General features: G+C 40.6%; 1 protein-coding gene across 1 annotated transcript; it reads right to left on the bottom strand.

The window, feature by feature from the left end:
* Nucleotides 1-252: 252 nt before the first annotated feature.
* On the bottom strand, nucleotides 253-16,409 carry LOC138370822 (coiled-coil domain-containing protein 112-like). Its single transcript, XM_069335427.1, has 4 exons — nucleotides 16,392-16,409; nucleotides 15,598-15,897; nucleotides 15,227-15,513; nucleotides 253-256 (listed from the first exon to the last, which is right to left on the bottom strand). Exons 1-4 carry the CDS (start codon nucleotides 16,407-16,409, stop codon nucleotides 253-255), a joined length of 609 nt encoding a protein of 202 aa, XP_069191528.1.
* Between the last annotated feature and the right edge of the window lie 3,407 nt (nucleotides 16,410-19,816).

Here is a 19,816-nt window from a genome sequence, read left to right as displayed (position 1 = left end):
TGGATTAATTACAGGAGCCATTGATCAATTACAGGAGACATTCATCAATTATAGGAGACATTGATCAATTATAGGAGACATAAATTAATTATTGGAGACATTGATCAATTACAGGAGACATTAATCAATTACAGGATCCTTTTACCAATTACAGGAGACTTCTATTAATTACATGAGCCTTGAATCTATTACAGGATCCATGTATCTATTACAAACGACACCTGTCAGTAATTTCTCCCCCTATTGGTAATGTTAACTGTAATATAAAAATTAATTTATAGTAACTTAAAGCAATTTACAGCTAGTAAATTATTTTAGCAAACTGGATGTTCTATATTTTTGCATTTATATTAATATTCAACGCTTCTTTGATACATAACTTTTCTTCAAGAAAAGCAAAAAAAGTTTGAACAATATTGACCAATATAAATAATATATAAATATATACATCAAATAATATCAATATAATAACACATTTTACAATATAATAACCCTTTTACAATATAATAACACATTTTACAATATTATAACACATTTTACAATATTATAACACATTTTAAAATATAAATAACATATTTTCTTTCTTAAATGTTTCGAGGAAATTTAGAAATTTACAAGAAGTAAATGGCATTTACATATTTGCTCCCCTCGTGAAAGCTTATCTCATCAGGGATCAGCTGCCTTGCACTAATGCAATGCACAGTGTTCGTAATTTGTCAACTGTTCTATTTTTCTGAAAATGTTGGAATTTTGCTTCCATACAACCAAAATTGTTTAAATATTTGGCAAAATATTTTGTTGCTGACAATTTGTAACGAGGGCAGGCTAAAGGCTCCCACAATACATGGCAGGTGAAAGCTCCTACGATACATGGCAGTTTAAAGATACAAAGATACATAGCAAATGATAACCACTACGATACACAGTAGGTGAAAGTTCCTACAATACATGGTAGGCAAAAGCTTAAATAATACTTAGCCTCAAAAGCTCCTACGATACATAGTAAAGACAAATTTCTATGGGGAAAGGTAATTCAATGTTTGAAAAATTTATAAAGCTACTTTTAAATTAAAGTCCTGCTCTTCTGCTTTCATCTTTATTGTGTTGTGCATCTTAACTAAGATAAGCTTCCATTACTAATTCCACTAATTCCATGTCCACCTCCATCTCCTTGAAAATGAATATAGTAAATATACAGGTTCTATAACTTGTATAAAATCGTGATTTATATTACAGATCAATATTGAGGACATACAATACATTACATTTAATCATATTAAGTATTTTTCTTCAGTTTGATGAAATATATTGTTTACACAACTACACACATGTATGCTACACATCGGGAACGACAAGATGAATAGTACGGGAATCAAGTTTACAAAAAATAAAATAAAAAACATGAACACTAATTTTACTTCAATGACCCGGACACTGCTAACAACAAGGTATGAAATGCAAAGACCAACACTGAGTATTACCCAACACCACAACTCTTATTGTACTGCCACGGTAATTCGTTAAGACCAGGGGCTAGATTCACGAAAGCACTTACGCAAGCACTTACGAACGTGTACATCTTTCCTCAATCTTTGACGGCTTTGGTTACATTTATTAAAACGTTTACAAGCATGAAAACTTGCCAATGAAATTGTGTTATTGTTATAAGCAGCCTCCTGGAGCTTCGGAGCTCATTAACTGTTTAATAATTGGAAACAAAGCCGCAAAAAATTGAGAAAAGAACTACAGGTTCGTAAGTGCTTGCATAAGTATTTTCGTGAATCTGGCCCCAGAGGCGTAACTCCAGACGAGCGCCCCAGTTGACTGACACGAGGAAACTATCCCTACCTGACATTGACTAACTTGATTCCCGGGAAAAGCCGGTGGCGTGATCACAAACTACTGTCTCGGTGATTCCGCAGTGAGTCAGCACAAGTGTTGGTGCCAGAACGCCACAAACGAGCGAACATAGACTATCGTGTTACACAATATGATACACTTTTATGATCCAATATACACATGGGAAATTTACATGAACTGAATGAACGTCGTTATCGATGACTATACTTAGAAGAAGCCTATTCCCGAATATTGAGGTTAATTATGTGACAATATACTGACTTTACTTCAGTCTAGGTGTATGTTCACCTTTGAGTGGAGAATAGGCCTTAAGCCCAACACCAAACCAAATTTCTCTGAATGTCACATGGCTCATCTTCTGTGATGAAGCTAAACGGGAATGACTGTATTTTTTTCGAGTGCTCGCAAAGAGGATAGATATGTCCAGTCAGAATCAAATGTTTTGTTCATAAAGGTGTTTGGGAAGTCTAGATGTATAGTATTAGTTCCACTACATTGTGTTTCCTTCTCACTTGACATATGAGTTCTCTCCGGCACTATTATCACTTCAGATAAGACTGTGGACAGAAAACCCAAGATTGATTCACCACCTTTACCTTCCAATCAGATGCTAACACATTTGTTCGCAACAGTTTTGCAAATACATAAGATATATCAATTTTCATTTATAATTTTGTTATATATGTGCTTTATTGTTTTCGTCACGCATCTCTTAACAGGACGATTAATTTGGGGTTCTTCGTGAGATAGCCAACAGCTGGATTTATTGACCAAACCACCCCACTAGACGACGACGTTTCGGTCCGTCCTGGACCATCATCAAGTCGATTGTATGACAATATCCCATCAACGTATCTTCAGCCACGTTATTGTGACTCATCGTCTGCAACAATTGGATTTTTTATCTGGGGCAAAGAAAAACAGCTAATGTCGTCTCCAAGAGAGGAGTGTGTGATGTACCCCCAGTAGATGACCCATCAGTGTAATCGTCTGAGTGGCACGCTTGAGGAAGAACAGATTCCTGATGACAATCTCAGTGATTTGGTTACTTAATTGCTTTTAAATAGGCGGTGGAAGATTCCCATCAATTTTAAGTTTCTGATTGCCATCAAGTCTCTTTAATTCTTATGTTCTTATGTAGCTCCTGTGAGACAGACAATATAAGGCAAGAGAAAGATGAAAAGTGATGAAAATGGGATGAAAGAGAACTGAAAAATGATATTTTGCTTGTGATCGAATATTTTTTATTAATCTTGATTAATCACGGGGCTTGAGAGGATCTTAGAATGAATGGAACGAAGAGCGTTCATCAACCACTTCTGTTTCCGCATTTTTCCATATGTCAAACAGTTTCTAAAGTCAAGACGAAGCAATTCCCTAAGATCAAGGAACTCAATGAGGCAGTTTAGTCTGCATTGTTACATACATTGGCTGTAACTTGACAAAAGACGACATTCTGACCACAAGCTTGGACTTTGTCACAGTCTCTAACTTAAATTGTCTTGCATTGAGGCGAAGAATTACTCAAGAAATTAACTTGATGCATTTACTCTTTGCATCTAGTAATTTATGTCATTGTTTAGATAATATTAGTAGCTAAGTTACTGTACTTCCTCCCACCATATTATTCATTGGGGGATGTTTTTCATACGAATATCTTTTGAATATTTTTTCCTCACTGTTGATAAAATTGTACAAATAATTAAATAAAATAGTAAAGTACAAATAGTACAGTTGTACAATTTATATTTTCGTGCTGTAATGTCAGTTGTCATCTATTCTACTAGTCAAATTGTGTTGTTAATTGATATTTAAATGCAAGTGATCCTAGACTAACTATTTCGCATTCACTAGAGCTAAATTGTTGTTCTGCTCACTGAGATACTTTGTGATTTGGTATACCATTATCTTGTGTTAGGTTTACGACAAGATTCAATAGTTCAACCCTTGAACCATTGTTTCAAGGGTGAGGGTTGTTCAGCACCTCGCGCCTCGCCAGTAATATGAGCCAAATTATCATTGTGAGAGATTTGATTCGTTTAGTATCAACAATCCTGAACCAAAGGGGATTTAAATATTAGCATTTAAAATGGGAATATTTTTCAATTCCTATATTAGGTTAAATATATTTCAATCCTATTTTTCCGATTTATTAACCTCTATTTTCTCAGTTTAATCACATGGCATACTTGATCACTGATTGATCACAGGGCATATTACATCACTGATGTGATTGATCACAGGGCATATTAGATCACTGATGTGATTGATCACAGGGCATATTAAATCACTGATGTGATTGTTCACAGGACATACTAGATCACTGATGAATCACAGGGCATACTAGATTACAGATGAATCACAGGGCATACTATATCACTGATGACTCACAGGGCATAATCGATCACTGATGTGATGAATCACAGGATATACTGTGCTATCCCGTCTTGAGTACTGCTCAGTACTCACTTCCCCCTTCAGAGCAGGAGAGATTGCTGAAATAGAGAGAATACTGAGAACATATACGGCACACATAGACGCCATAAAGCACCTAAATTATTGGGACCGTCTCAAAGCTCTCCAAATGTACTCACTAGAAAGGAGACGAGAGAGATATCAAATAATATACACGTGGAAAATACTGGATGGACAGGTCCCAAATCTACACAGTATAATACCATCATACTGGAGTGAACGATATGGAAGAAATTGCAGAACAGAACCAGTGAAGAGCAGAGGTGCCATAGGCACAATCAAAGAATATTGTATAAACATCAGAGGTTCACGGTTGTTCAACATCCTCCCAGCGAGTATAAGAAATATTGTCGAAACAACCGTGGACATCTTCAAGATAAAACTAAATAGATTTCTTCAAGAAGTGCCGGACCAACTGGGCTGTGGTGGATATGTGGGCCTGCGGGCCGCTCCCAGGAACAGCCGGTTGGACCAAGCTCTCACAAGTCAAGCTTGGCCTCGGGCCGTGCTTGGGGAGTAGAACTGCCAGAACCCCATCAAGCAGGTATTAAACAGGTATACTAGATGAATGATGTGAGTAATCACATGGGAGTATTAGATCTCAGATGTAATGTGAACATTGACCAGAGATGAGTGTTACTACAAACTAATAATATAGAAGAAATATTTTAATATATGTATTGGTGTGGTAGTTTGAATGATGATAGACGCAGAGAAAGACAGACAGCCAGACAAAGCAAGAGAGAGACAAAGCGAGAGAGACAGGGGATGGAGCGAGAGAGAGAGAGAGAGAGAGTAGAAAGAGAGAGAGAGAGAGAGAGAGAGAGAGAGAGAGAGAGAGAGAGAGAGAGAGAGAGAGAGAGAGAGAGAGAGAGAGAGAGAGAGAGAGGAAGAGAGTCAGAGAGAGAGAGAGAGAGAGAGAGAGAGAGAGAGAGAGAGAGAGAGAGAGAGAGAGAGAGAGAGAGAGAGAGAGAGAGAGAGAGAGAGAGAGAGAGAGAGAGGAAGAGAGTCAGAGAGAGAGAGAGAGAGAGGAAGAGGGAGAGTCAGAGAGAGAGTCAGAGAGAGAGTCAGAGGGAGAGTCAGAGAGAGAGTCAGAGAGAGAGTCAGAGAGAGAGTCAGAGAGAGAGTCAGAGAGAGAGAGAGAGAGAGAGAGAGAGAGAGAGAGAGAGAGAGAGAGAGAGAGAGAGAGAGAGAGAGAGAGAGAGAGAGAGAGAGAGAGAGAGAGGGCGAGAGAGAGTAACACCCCGTGTCAGGAGCAGTCTTCTTCTCCCCCACTCCAGTACAGTTCCCACCACCTTTGACATACACCAAACCCCTTTGGCCTTTTTCCTTTCCTCGCTCCCTGCTGCGACGGAAATAACACTTATACACAATATACATGTCAAATATAACGCATACCGAATACTCATGCCAAATAATACATATACATAAAATTCACGACTCGAGTGTAACATATACGGGATATACATGCCAAATCTAAACCATAAAATATATTGCTTGATTTTGGAAATAGGTTGGAGATCAGACGCTTGCCGCTAGTCTCACTATACTTTGCAGAGTAACTGGTTGGTTGTAGGGGACTGTCATAAGAAGGTCAGGGTCGGCCCTATTGCCCTTCCGTGAAGGAGAATCGGCTCCAATGGGGAACCCTACGTGCAAAATGCATGTTGTGAGGAGAACATTACATTTTAGTTGTTCGAATCACTTAAATATCACATCGGGTCGGCCCTGGCACCGCTGGATCCCCCTTCGTGTAATATATACATGCAATACACAGGTTGAGTATTTTAGACGTATAGTGCATGAAGAGGGAAAAATCAATGGGGAAAGCGCCAAGCCATTACGACTCTATTTAGCACTGGGAAGGGGTCAGGATAAGGATTTGGGATGAGACGGGGGAAAGGAATGGTGTCCAACCACTTGGATGGTCGGAGATTGAACGCCGACTTGTAGGAAGCGAGGCCGTTGCTCTACCGTCCAGTCCAAGTGGTTGAAGACAATTTATAATTGTTTGTTGCTGAATAATGTTTAACATATCCACTCTATTTTTTCTTTATAAAACAGTGAGTTACACAGTGAGCGATGTCACTGTAGCTCACTCACACAGTGAACGAGGTCACTGTAGCACACACTCACACACACACACACACACACACACACACACACACACACACACACACACACACACACACACACACACACACACACACACACACACACACAGGAGTCATTGCTGTAAACAACCGATAGCTAGAAAGGCGGGATCCAAGAGTCAATGCTCGATCCTGCAAGCACATATAGGTGAGTACATATAGGTGAGTACACACACACACACACACACACACACACACACACACACACACACACACACACACACACACACACACCATACCTGGGGTGTAGAAGGCGTCTTTCGTGCTGACAAATCTATCCACAACGGGTCAAGACTATTGAGATGAGTTTTCTCGCTCGGCTCCCCACCCTGTCCAGAATTCTGATAAATGATGGAGAAGGGCCCTGGCGAGCCCAGGGGACCGGGCCGCCGTGGCGAACGGGCTGCCCTGGCGAGCCGTGCATACTCAAGCTAGACACGAACTTGGGCCTCATATAAGGTTTTGCACTCCCTGCTGACAAGAAGGTGTGAAATTGACCATATGGCCGTAAGTTTCTTCACGGTCTTGCTTTGCCAAGTTAAACACGTAACTTCTTATGGTCACGGTAGAGACAATCTTCAGTCGTAAGAAATCAACTACGTCGATGAACATCAGGTTTTGACTCATTTTGTATTCCTGTTATGGTTGCCATATCATTCTGTCTTGTTGTCAAAATTGCCTGTTTTATAGCTGCAAATGTGACTTGTCGTCGCTGTCTCAGTGTATAGGTATTGGTGCAAGGGTGATTAATGAGCCTAGTAGCAGTTGGCATTTCTGATTTTTCCACATGTAGATTAGAGTCATTAGTATAGGTCTGAGCTATAGGGAAGAGATGTAGTAGATGGCTGAGGTAGACTCTCTCTCTCTCTCTCTCTCTGTCTCTCTCTCTGTCTCTGTCTCTCTCTCTCTCTCTCTGTCTCTCTCTCTCTCTCTCTCTCTCTCTCTCTCTCTCTCTCTCTCTCTCTCTCTCTCTCTCTCTCTCTCTCTCTCTCTCTCTCTCTCTCTCTCTCTCTCTCTCTCTCTCTCTCTCTCTCTCTCTCTATCTCTCTATCTCTCTCTCTCTCTCTCTCTTTACTTCGCACTTCTCACCTGCACCACTCCCTGTTCTCTTACATTCTTCACCTCGCTTTCTCTCTTCCTCCTCCTCCTTTATTCGCCTTTATTCTTCCCCCAAACGCCCCTCCCTTATCTCTACCTTTCCCTCGTTTTCTCTCCCCCTATTCGTCCTTCTCTCCCTGTTACCATCACTCTCGCCTCACCTATCCATCCCCCCCCCCCCTCTCCCTCTCCGTGTTGACCAAGTATGCACAGTACTCGCCGAGTTGACGGGATCATTCCTCCAAGACAGTACCACAACTGCTTACCAGTAGTTCAGTCTAAGAGTTTACTGGGCAAAGTAAACTCCCCTTCCAAGTGCCATATATAGTCGTAAGTGCTTGACGCTTTCTCTTGATAGTTTCCTGCTAAAACGGCCGTATATAGCGGCGATGTTAACCGCCAGCCCGAACCCAGTGTCTTGTGTGACACTGCTACAACAGATTTATTTATTTATTTATTTATTTATTTATTTATTTATTTATTTATTTATTTATTTATTTATATACAAGAAGGTACATTTAACAGAGAACATAGAAGGTGAATTTACGTTCTTGTAAAGCCACTAGCTGATCAAACCACACACTACAAGATGAGGAAACGACGACATTTCGGTCCGTCCACAACCGAAACGCTGACTTGACCACGATCAAGTTGTGTGTGATATTGATACGACTTAACATTCGACTTGATAATGGTCCAGGAAGGACAGAGACGTCGTCGTCGTCTCCACATCTTCTGGTGTGTGGTTTGGTCATTATATCTTCAGTTACGTTATTGTGACTCATCGTCCACCTCCGCTACAGGCTCGGCCCTGATATTCCTACTGGAGTGAACTCGTGACGTATCCTCCTGCTGCTTCCACCTTCACGAGTACAGGACCTTCCGCGGTTTTAGGTTCTTAAGGAATTAATAATCAATAAACGTACACAAACTGTCAATATATTTAATATACGTGCACAGTCACAACCTTTTACCTCTTGTGTACACTAAGGTAGAATGGCTGTACAAAGAATCAATAATATATATATATATATATATATATATATATATATATATATATATATATATATATATATATATATATATATACAGTAATCCACAATATTTTTTCCAACCGAGAGGACGGTCGGGACCAGTGGACGATGTCTGTGGTCAATAGGACAAAGACCTAACTGTTTTCTAACATAGAAATCGACGTAACTTCTTAATTATCTTGCGCCGTTGATGCATAGACCGTGAGGGGGTCCTGTACCGCCTGGGAGGTGAGCCAAGACTGATACATGGAATGTCAGTGTTCGGCCGGTGGTGTGAGACTCCTCCTGCCCTGGTGACCCCTGACTGACCTCGTGTCGGTCACGAGGGGTCGGTGGAGCTGATTGGAGGTCGATTTCCCCTCCATAGTGCCTCGATTAGTGCCTCAGGGTCCCGGTAGTACTGGGCGACCACCAAACTACCTTCCGACTTGTTCACAGTGATTTTGATCTTTAAATTACATGAGCTTTTTTAAAAATAGTTGTGTAAGATTAAATAAACTTTGAAATGCCACTCACACAACTCCAATAGGGTAGTGAAATGCCACTCACACAACTCCAATAGGGTAGTGAAATCGTAGCTGAGTTGATCCTTAGGTTAAGGAACTTCCTATAGCAGGGCTCTATAGCCCCGTCTCTCAACCTTCATTAGATTGTTATTGAAGTTTCCGAACCTATTAGGCATTGTTCAGTGATACATATATAATAGCGGATTACCATATTTACTTCAGTTTATAGCGCATTCCCCTTGTTAACTACTCTAACACTGAACATCTCAAATCACCATCCTTGGCCCCTCGTCTGTGGTCCAACAAAAACATTGTCTGCGATGGCAATTTTTCTGAGAAATTTTGTATATGGGGATCATGTCTCCCCCGACTTTTTCTTCCAGTTCCTTCAGTGTAACTCACACTTCTCGTCTCTGGTACTTTATTTGTTGCATAACTCTCGACTCTAACCAACTTAATTTTGTATTTACTCAGAGAGTGACTTTTTGGTTACGCTGCATATTCTAGAATTTGTCTAACATATGTTGCATACAATGTTCTGAACGACGTCCTGTTCAAATTCTCGTTTGCAGTTATAAAGATGACCAACCTCTCATATGAAGTTGGGTTAGAGTAGATTCCTTGTGACAGGTTCAGTAACCTATTCTCAAGGAGGAGATTCACTCAAGGAATTGGAGGCGACTACATAATTTCTGCTATTATCTACTCGCAATCCTTGGTTAGGTTAGATTAAGGTTACTTTAGGTTAATGTTTGATTAGGTTAAGCTAGGTTAGGTTTCATTATGTTTGATTACGTTAGTCTGATGTATTATTGACGGTAATGTGAAATATGGACTTCAAAAACTATTTCAATGTACCCTTGAATTCCGTTTACTAAAAACCATATTCCTCGATGAAAACGTTTTCACCATACACTTTGTTAATATATTAAACCATCGATTTATATTCCGTTAAATATATAGGTTGAGAATAATCCCTCTTTAAGATAAAGTTTCAATTGCCAGTTTACATGTAGACTATTACTGGAAGCAAAATATGCTTTCAGACCATTACAAATATTTAGATAACTATCCAGGTGGTTTGAAGGGGGGAGTGATTCCTCATGGTAATGGAATTGGTCTGAGGACGGGCTCTAAATAAAAATAATAGTACCATGGTCTTCATCCCTCTCCCTAGTCTTGATATGAAAGGTTTCCTCAACCATTTGGTATCTACTATCCTGCCTCCAGTTCCCAGCACCCATATTTCTACCTATCCACCTATCAGGGGCTAAGCTCCAGTAGCCACTTGTTTGATCGAAGTTATTTTTTTAATTCTGGCCAAATCTTTGTACTGCCTCAGCTACATGTGTTCCCATTATCTTAATGAGGTATTCCCAAAGATTCTTTTTCCTCTAACTGTTGAAACAAATGGGAGATGACTGTAACTGATGCCAGATATGGGAGATGACTGTAACTGAGGGCAGACTTGGGAGATGACTGTAACTGAGGCCAGACATGGGAGATGACTGTAACTGAGGCCAGACATGGGAGATGACTATAACTGAGGCCAGACATGGGAGATGACTGTAACTGAGGCCAGACATGGGAGATGACTGTAACTGAGGCCAGACATGGGAGATGACTGTAACTGAGGCCAGACATGGGAGATGACTATAACTGAGGCCAGACATGGGAGATGACTGTAACTGAGGCCAGACATGGGAGATGACTATAACTGAGGCCAGACATGGGAGATGACTGTAACTGAGGCCAGACATGGGAGATGACTATAACTGAGGCCAGACATGGGAGATGACTGTAACTGAGGCCAGACATGGGAGATGACTATAACTGAGGCCAGACATGGGAGATGACTGTAACTGAGGCCAGACATGGGAGATGACTGTAACTGAGGCCAGACATGGGAGATGACTGTAACTGAGGCCAGACATGGGAGATGACTGTAAACTGAGGCCAGATATGGGAGATGACTGTAACTGAGGCCAGACATGGGAGATGACTATAACTGAGGCCAGACATGGAAGATGACTGTAACTGAGGCCAGACATGGGAGATGACTGTAACTGAGGCCAGACATGGGAGATGACTATAACTGAGGCCAGACACGGGAGATGACTGTAACTGAGGCCAGACATGGGAGATGACTGTAACTGAGGCCAGACATGGGAGATGACTATAACTGAGGCCAGACATTGGAGATGACTGTAACTGAGGCCAGACATGGGAGATGACTGTAACTGAGGCCAGACATGGGAGATGACTATAACTGAGGCCAGACATGGGAGATGACTGTAACTGAGGCCAGACATGGGAGATGACTATAACTGAGGCCAGACATGGGAGATGACTGTAACTGAGGCCAGACATGGGAGATGACTGTAACTGAGGCCAGACATGGGAGATGACTGTAACTGAGGCCAGACATGGGAGATGACTGTAACTGAGGCCAGACATGGGAGATGACTGTAACTGAGGCCAGACATGGGAGATGACTGTAACTGAGGCCAGACATGGGAGATGACTGTAACTGAGGCCAAACATGGGAGATGAATGCACCAGGGCAAGTGAGGCTCAGGATTAGCAAGACAAGAGAGACTCAGTGTATGTAATTATTATTATAAGCGAGACTCAAAGATAGCGAGACTCAGGGATAGCGAGACTCAGGGATAGCGAAACTCAGGGATAGCGAGACTGAGGGATAGCGAGACTCATGGATAGCGAAACTCAGGGATAGCGAAACTCAGGGATAGCGAGACTGAGGGATAGCGAGACTCAGGGATAGCGAGACTCAGGGATAGCGAAACTGAGGGATAGCGAGACTCAGGGATAGCGAAACTCAGGGATTGCGAGACTGAGGGATAGCGAGACTCAGGGATAGCGAGACTGAGGGATAGCGAAACTCAGGGATAGCGAGACTGAGGGATAGCGAGACTCAGGGATAGCGAGACTGAGGGATAGCGAAACTCAGGGATAGCGAGACTGAGGGATAGCGAGACTCAGGGATAGCGAAACTGAGGGATAGCGAGACTCAGGGATAGCGAAACTCAGGGATTGCGAGACTGAGGGATAGCGAGACTCAGGGATAGCGAGACTGAGGGATAGCGAAACTCAGGGATAGCGAGACTGAGGGATAGCGAGACTCAGGGATAGCGAGACTGAGGGATAGCGAGACTCAGGGATAGCGAGACTGAGGGATAGCGAGACTCAGGGATAGCGAGACTGAGGGATAGCGAGACTCAGGGATAGCGAAACTCAGGGATAGCGAGACTCAGGGATAGCGAGACTGAGGGCTAGCGAAACTCAGGGATAGCGAGACTGAGGGATAGCGAGACTCAGGGATAGCGAGACTCAGGGATAGCGAAACTCAGGGATAGCGAGACTCAGGGATAGCGAAACTCAGGGATAGCGAGACTCAGGGATAGCGAGACTCAGGGTAAGAAACACTTCTGTAAATAGTAACCAAAAATCATCTTGATAAAAATGTGTTTTTGGACGTTACGATGTTTTTTGACTTTCTGTGTTTGGCCAAAACTAGTCCTTAAACCCATGAATATTCAAAAAAAGTTGGACCGTGGCGTGAATTCAATCTGTATAGCCCTGAGCAACATGCACTTTTGACACGGGATCCGTTCCTTTTTTAAAGCCAGGTCTGGTTCTTTTTTTTTTTTTCGTGTGTGGTTGACTTTGTGATTGAACGCAGTTGATTGGTAGGTTCTCTCTCTCAAACTCATCTCTCTTGCTATGATCTCTCTCACTCTTGAGTTCTTTCTCAAACTCATGTCGTTTACTGAGGAAAGTTCTCTCTCAGACATGGGAGATGTCTGAGAGAGACCACTGGCCACCTCTATTTATTTTAATTAGAATGCTTCTCTCTCAGTCTCCTGTCTATTACTTCGAATTGTTCACTCTACATCTCTTGTCTATCGTTGGCAGAAACATTCTATAAATCCCTTTCCAGATATTGACTGGCTTTAGTTCCTAAAATAGTACATTTCCAGCTTATCTTTAGATGGATATCTTGAGATAATTTCGGGGCTTAGTTTCCCCGCGGTCCGATCCTCGACGAGGCCTCCATACCAAGGAAGCAACCCGTGACAGCTGACTAACTCCCAGGTACCTATTTACTGCTAGGTAGCAGGTGCATCAGGGGTGAAAGAAAATCTGTCCATTGTTTCTCGCCGGCGCCCGGGATCGAACCCGGGACCACAGGATCACGCATCCAGTGTTCTGTTCGCTCAGCCACCGGCGCATGGGCAATACAACCAGCCAAAAATGTTGACACCAAGAATACTAAGTCAACTCCAATTTAATTTTTTTTTTTTTTTTTTTTTTTTTTTTTTTTTTTTTTTTTTTTTTTTTTTTTTTTTTTTTTTTTTTTTTTTTTTTTTTTTTTTTAATTTTTAAGTTAAGAAATAAAGCGTGCATGACATATCTTATTACAGCGTAGACGAGAAACAGTGCTTGTAGAGAAGTCTGAATTATCAGTTCAATATTCGAATTTTCATTTAGATTTTTTAATTGTCTATTCCGGATTTTCATGTTCGTTCAGGACCAACGGAACACTCTGGTCTCGATCACCCAACATCGAGAAGGGTGGGCACACTGCATTTTCCTGGACTGCCAGAAAGCCTTCGACACAGTACTTCATAAAAGGCTGTTAAAATAGTTGGAGCAACAGGCAGGAGTAAAAGGGAAGGTGCTCCAGTGGATAAATGAGTACTTAACAACAGCAAACAGCGAGTAACGGTGAGGGGGGGGGAGGAGATATCAGAGTGGCGAGATGTCACTAGCGGAGACCCACAGGGCTCCACAATAATTACTTGGACCCATCATGTTTCTAATATATGTAAACGATCTTCCGGAGGGTATAGACTCGTTCCGCTCAATGTTTGCTGATGATGCAAAAATTATGAGAAGAATCAAGACAGGTGAAGATAGACAGAGACTACAGGACGACCTGGACAAACTGGAGGAATGGTCTAGAAAATGGTTGCTAAAGTTCAACTCAGGAAAGTGTAAAGTAATGAAACTTGGCGAAGGGACTATGAGGCTGAACACAAGGTATCATCTGGGAGTTGAAATCCTGCAGGAGTCAAATAGAGAGATCTGGGGGTTGATATCACACCGAACCTGTCCCCAGAGGCCCACATCAAAAGGATATCATCAGCGGCATCTGTTAGGTTGGCTAACATAAGAACTGCCTTTAGAAACTTGTGTAAGAAATCGTTCAGGACCCTGTATACCACTTATTTCAGACCAATCCTAAAATATGAAGCTCCAGCCTGGAGTCCATACCTTGTTGAACACAAGACAAATTAGAGAAGATTCAGCGGTATGCCCCCAGGCTCGTCCCGGAACTGAGAGGAATGAGCTACGAGGAAAGGCTAAAGGAGTTGAACCTCACGTCCCTGGAAAACAGAAGAGTAAGGGGAGACATGATAACCACATTGAAAATACTCAGGGGAATTGAAAGGTTGGACAAAAACAAACTTTTCAGCACGGGTGGGACACGAACAAGGAGACACAGGTGGAAACTGAGTACCCAGAAGTGCCATAGAGACGTTAGAAAGAATTTTGTCAGTGTCAGAGTAGTTAATAAATAAAATGCACTAGGAAGGATGTGGTGGAGGCTGACTCCATACACAGTTTCAATTATAGGCATGATAGAGCTCAGTAGGCTCAGGAAACTGAACAAAAGTTGATTGACGGTTGAGAGGCGGGACCAAAGAGCCAGAGCTCAACCCCCGCAAGCACAACTAGGTGAGTACCAGAATAAGAAAAAGGTTTATATTTCCAATTATTATAATTTATTTACATATAAAAAATGTAAACGAAAACGTATTGCATCAAATATTGCAAGCATCGCTGCTTGCATTGGGGCATTCGTGAGAAACTTTTGAAACCCGATGCGTCTCAAGACCTCCCATGGGCGTCCTGAAGACGATATTGCGGCAACGCAGACGTCTCTGGTTCACGCCTCGTGACTTATAAATGTAATTTGTTCAACTGCCACTCACCTTCCCTCATCTCTCAAGACAAAGAATTATACCACTTTTTTTTCAGTCTCAAATGACAAGCGCTTTTGTTTTTTTTGTACTTAGATAAAACCTTTTTCTTGTACTTAGATAAAACCTTTTTCTTGTACTTAGATAAAACCTTTTTCTTGTACTTAGATAAAACCTTTTTCTTGTACTTAGATAAAACCTTTTTCTTGTACTTAGATAAAACCTTTTTCTTGTACTTAGATAAAACCTTTTTCTTGTACTTAGATAAAACCTTTTTCTTGTACTTAGATAAAACCTTTTTCTTGTACTTAGATAAAACCTTTTTCTTGTACTTAGATAAAACCTTTTTCTTGTACTTAGATAAAACCTTTTTCTTGTACTTAGATAAAACCTTTTTCTTGTACTTAGATAAAACCTTTTTCTTGTACTTAGATAAAACCTTTTTCTTGTACTTAGATCAAACCTTTTTCTTGTACTTAGATAAAACCTTTTTCTTGTACTTAGATAAAACCTTTTTCTTGTACTTAGATAAAACCTTTTTCTTGTACTTAGATAAAACCTTTTTCTTGTACTTAGATAAAACCTTTTTCTTGTACTTAGATAAAACCTTTTTCTTGTACTTAGATAAAACCTTTTTCTTGTACTTAGATAAAACCTTTTTCTTGTACTTAGATAAAACCTTTTTCTTGTACTTAGATAAAACCTTTTTCTTGTACTTAGATAAAACCTTTTTCTTGTACTTAGATAAAACCTTTTTCTTGTACTTAGATCAAACCTTTTTCTTGTACTTAGATAAAACCTTTTTCTTGTACTTAGATAAAACCTTTTTCTTGTACTTAGATAAAACCTTTTTCTTGTACTTAGATATGAACCTCTTTTATTCATGTTGGTGCGCTGGTTTTGTACCTCTGATAACACTTAATGTGTTCCCGTGATTGCAGCTTTATATAAAAAATATGTGAACTCTTAGGAGGCATTTAAATACACTTTAATTGTTAACAAGTAAGATTTTTTTTTAAGAATGTAACTAACATTTTAGAAATACAACTTCACATGATTGTACATGCTTAGCACTTTCATAAAAGGGACTGCACATTAACTGTGCATGCGTGAGCACCTTTTTTGTTGTGAATGAGAGTGCACGTTTTTTTTTGGCTTTAAAATAGATCAATTTCCTTGTTACTGTGTACTAATTAGTAACTAACAAAAGGTACATCGAACAAAAGCACAAATAGAAGTTGTATTTAGTGAACAAACTTTCACTCGCTGATTCATGCTTAGTACAATATTAATATTAAAGTTCGCATGTTTTTATTCACATTCCTGTATGATAAAGTTTCATAAAGTTGTATGATCTTATAGCTTGTATTGTTCTGTATCTGGCAACTGTTCACCTTCAAGTTCAAGTATGTTTATTGAGACAAGAAAGAAATACATCTCAAATGGATAGAGTAAACTGTTCACCTAACCTAGCCTAACCTTACCTCACCTAAACTAGTCAAACTTTACCTACCTAACCTGTAAGGTTCTATAGCTACCACTTGGGTTCTATAGACGGTACTTGGGTACATTTACGAAGGGTTCGAACACCAGGTAATCGGTGAAAAGTGATATGTCGAGTCACTAGACTTTTTACTCCAAAACGAAGATAATGAAATCAGAATTACGTTTTCGGAGTAGAGATTGAAGGGAGTGGGACAGGAATAGAAGGAGAAAGGAGGAGAGGGAGGTGTAAGTGAGAGGGAAAGAAATCCGGAACAAGGAAAAGGAGATGGGAGAACTGGGAGGGTAGGGCAAGAGGAGTGAGGGGGAGAGACGGGGAGATTAGGCAAAAATGTAATAGAAGAGAAGGAAGAGAGGGGGAGTGAGAGGAAGGAGAGAGGAGTCAATGGCGGAAATGGTGGAAGAGGAAATGGGGAGAGGGGGAGAGGAAATAGGGAAAGTGGGAGAGAATAGGTAGCTGAGGAGAGAACACTGCCACTGGCATCGCCGGACGCCCCTTATAATACACAATCAAAAAAACATCAATTTTAAAACACATTTTTTTATAGATGAATCACAAAACAATATATTAACTTCTCTTCAAACTAATATATATACATTAATACCCTACTTAAACAAAATTAAGATTTGTTCTTTCAATTATTGATTGAACATTCTTTAACAAGTAATAACTTAAGATAAACTTACTTATTAGAAATTGAACTTAAAACTTAGTTTTCGGCTTCTGCGAAACCTTTTATATATCTGAGAATTAGCCACAATGAACTGGCTTGAAATTAGACACTCCAACCACACATCTGGCATGGCTGTATCGCGTGTATATGCTGCACATCTGCACTGTATTATAGTACTGCACTGTATTATAGTATTGCACTCTATTATAGTAATAGGGAGATGCAAATGACTAGCTACGGATGTGCGACAGATTTGCCTTAAACCAGCAAATAGTAGAACCAACTAGAAAAGAGAACACGCTGGACCTCATTTTCACTAATAATGCTGAATTGATCAGGAACATGATGATTACAAATACCTGTTACTCAGATCACAACCAAATTGAAGATCGAACAAGCATAGGGATTAGACCTGCAAAACCTGCAGAATACTCTTGGTGAAAAACTGAGGTGCAACAGGTACTCTGAGAGAGAACTCTATCAACATCAGAGGCCCGAGACTGTTCAACACGCTTCCACTACACATAAAGGGCATAACTGGCCGACCCCTCACAGTGTTCAAGAGAGAACTGGATAAACACCTCCAAAGGATACCTGATCAACCAGGCTGTAACTCCTACTTCAGGCTTCAAGCATCTGCTTCCAACAATCTGGTTGACGAGTCCAGTAACGAGGAGGCCTTGTCGAGGACCGGGCCGCGGGGACACAAAGCCCCGAAACCATCTCAAGGTAACCTCGACGTTACCAGTTCCGAGTCCCTGGTAAGGAGAATTCACCATATTCCATATAATAATAAACAGAGTAACTGTGAGCAAATAAATCAAGACCTCACAGAAATAATCTGGGAATAACAGCTAGAAAATGCAAACCTGAACCAGTACCTGGAAAAAATCCACTCAGTAGCTCCAGAAATATGCTCATACAGCGTACCGCTACGACAAACCCCCAAACACACACCGTAACTACGACGTTGGTACAACGTTCGAACAAGATTTAACACCACCTAACCAGTTATAACAACCAATATAGCAAGTTGTAACAACGTTCTAATACGTTATAAACACGTTAAGCCAAGATGTAACAACTTTATTACAAGTTGTAACAAGCGGAAAATAGAAACAGTTTCGGTTTGTGTTTCCAGGGAAAAGAAGAGATGCAAACTGCAACGGGAACGTCGCTCCTTATATTGGCGAAGAATACGAATCTCAAGAACGACGAAGAAGGCTAGGTAGATAATTATAAACTATTGAACTAACGCTACAAGAATCCTTCAAAATCAAATAGAGGCAAAAAGAGCAAAAGGCCATCAGTGAAATAGAGAGAAATCCAAAATATTTTTTCTTTTATACAAAACCAAGATAAAAAACTACATCTAGTATCGGGCCCCTGCCAAAGAGAGAGATGGAACTTTCACAGATAACAAGAAAAAAATGAGCAAAATACTGAGAAATCATTACGACTCTGTTTTCAGCGAGCAACTAAACACACTAAAGATTGATAAACCAAATTAATTATTCATGGATGTGGTGCCAACTGCAAATCATATATCAGATGTTGGACATCTGATAAGACAGTACCGTATTCCCACTGGATTTTGAAGGAGCTGACACTATGCCTATACACTCTGCACCAGGCCCTGATTCCTGGAACTCCATATTCACCAAGAACTGTAAAAAAAAACACTGGCGCAGGTCCTATACAGTCTTTAGAGGCAAAGCCAAGATACCACGTTATCCCTGAAAAACGGCAGAGATAGCACCACTCCATAAAGGAGGAAATAAGGCAGAGGCAAAAAATTACAGACCGATAGCACTAACAACAAACATCCTAAAAATCTTTGAGTACTAAGAAATAAGATTACAAAATACATGGATTCACAGCATCTCCATAACCTTGGCCAACATGGTTTCAGAAAAGGGTGCTCTTGCCTATCATAGTTGCTGGACCACTATGACATTGCCTTAGAGGCCATGGAATTTAAACAAAACGCAGATATATTTTACAGATTTCGTAAAGGCCTTCGATAAATGTGACCATGGTTTTATTGCACAATATGCGTGCAAACGGAATTACCGGAAAAATAGGCAGATGGATCTACAATTTCCTGACAAACAGAACCCAATGTGTAATAGTCAACAAAATAAAATCCGGACCATGAACCGTAAAGAGCTCAGTCCCCCAGGGTACTGTACTTGCTCCAGTACTTTTTCTCATCCTCATATCGGATATAGACACAATCTATAGTACTGTAACATCCTTTGCAGATGTCACTAGGATTTTTATGGGAGTAGACAACATAAAGAATACAACAAACCTTCAATCAGATATAAATCAGGTCTTTCAATTGGATTCAGAAAATAATATGGTATTTGCAGGCGATGAGTCACAATAACGTGGCTGAAGAATGTTGACCAGACCACACACTAGAAGGTGAAGGGACGACGACGTTTCGGTCCGTCCTGGACCATTCACAAGTAGATTGTGGCCTTGACAATCGACTTGAAA

Source organism: Procambarus clarkii, chromosome 33 (assembly GCF_040958095.1).
Source record: "Procambarus clarkii isolate CNS0578487 chromosome 33, FALCON_Pclarkii_2.0, whole genome shotgun sequence".
Taxonomy (NCBI): domain Eukaryota; kingdom Metazoa; phylum Arthropoda; class Malacostraca; order Decapoda; family Cambaridae; genus Procambarus; species Procambarus clarkii.
The sequence above is the reverse complement of the archived record's forward strand: the minus strand, read 5'-3'. Positions and strand labels throughout refer to the sequence as shown.

What these genes read in the sequence shown, in the direction of transcription:
- LOC138370822 (XM_069335427.1), bottom strand. An exon ending in TATCTAAGTACAAGAAAAAG is followed by an intron (nt 15,514 to 15,597) that starts GTTTGATCTAAG and finishes GTTTTATCTAAG; the next exon opens with TACAAGAAAAAGGTTTTATC.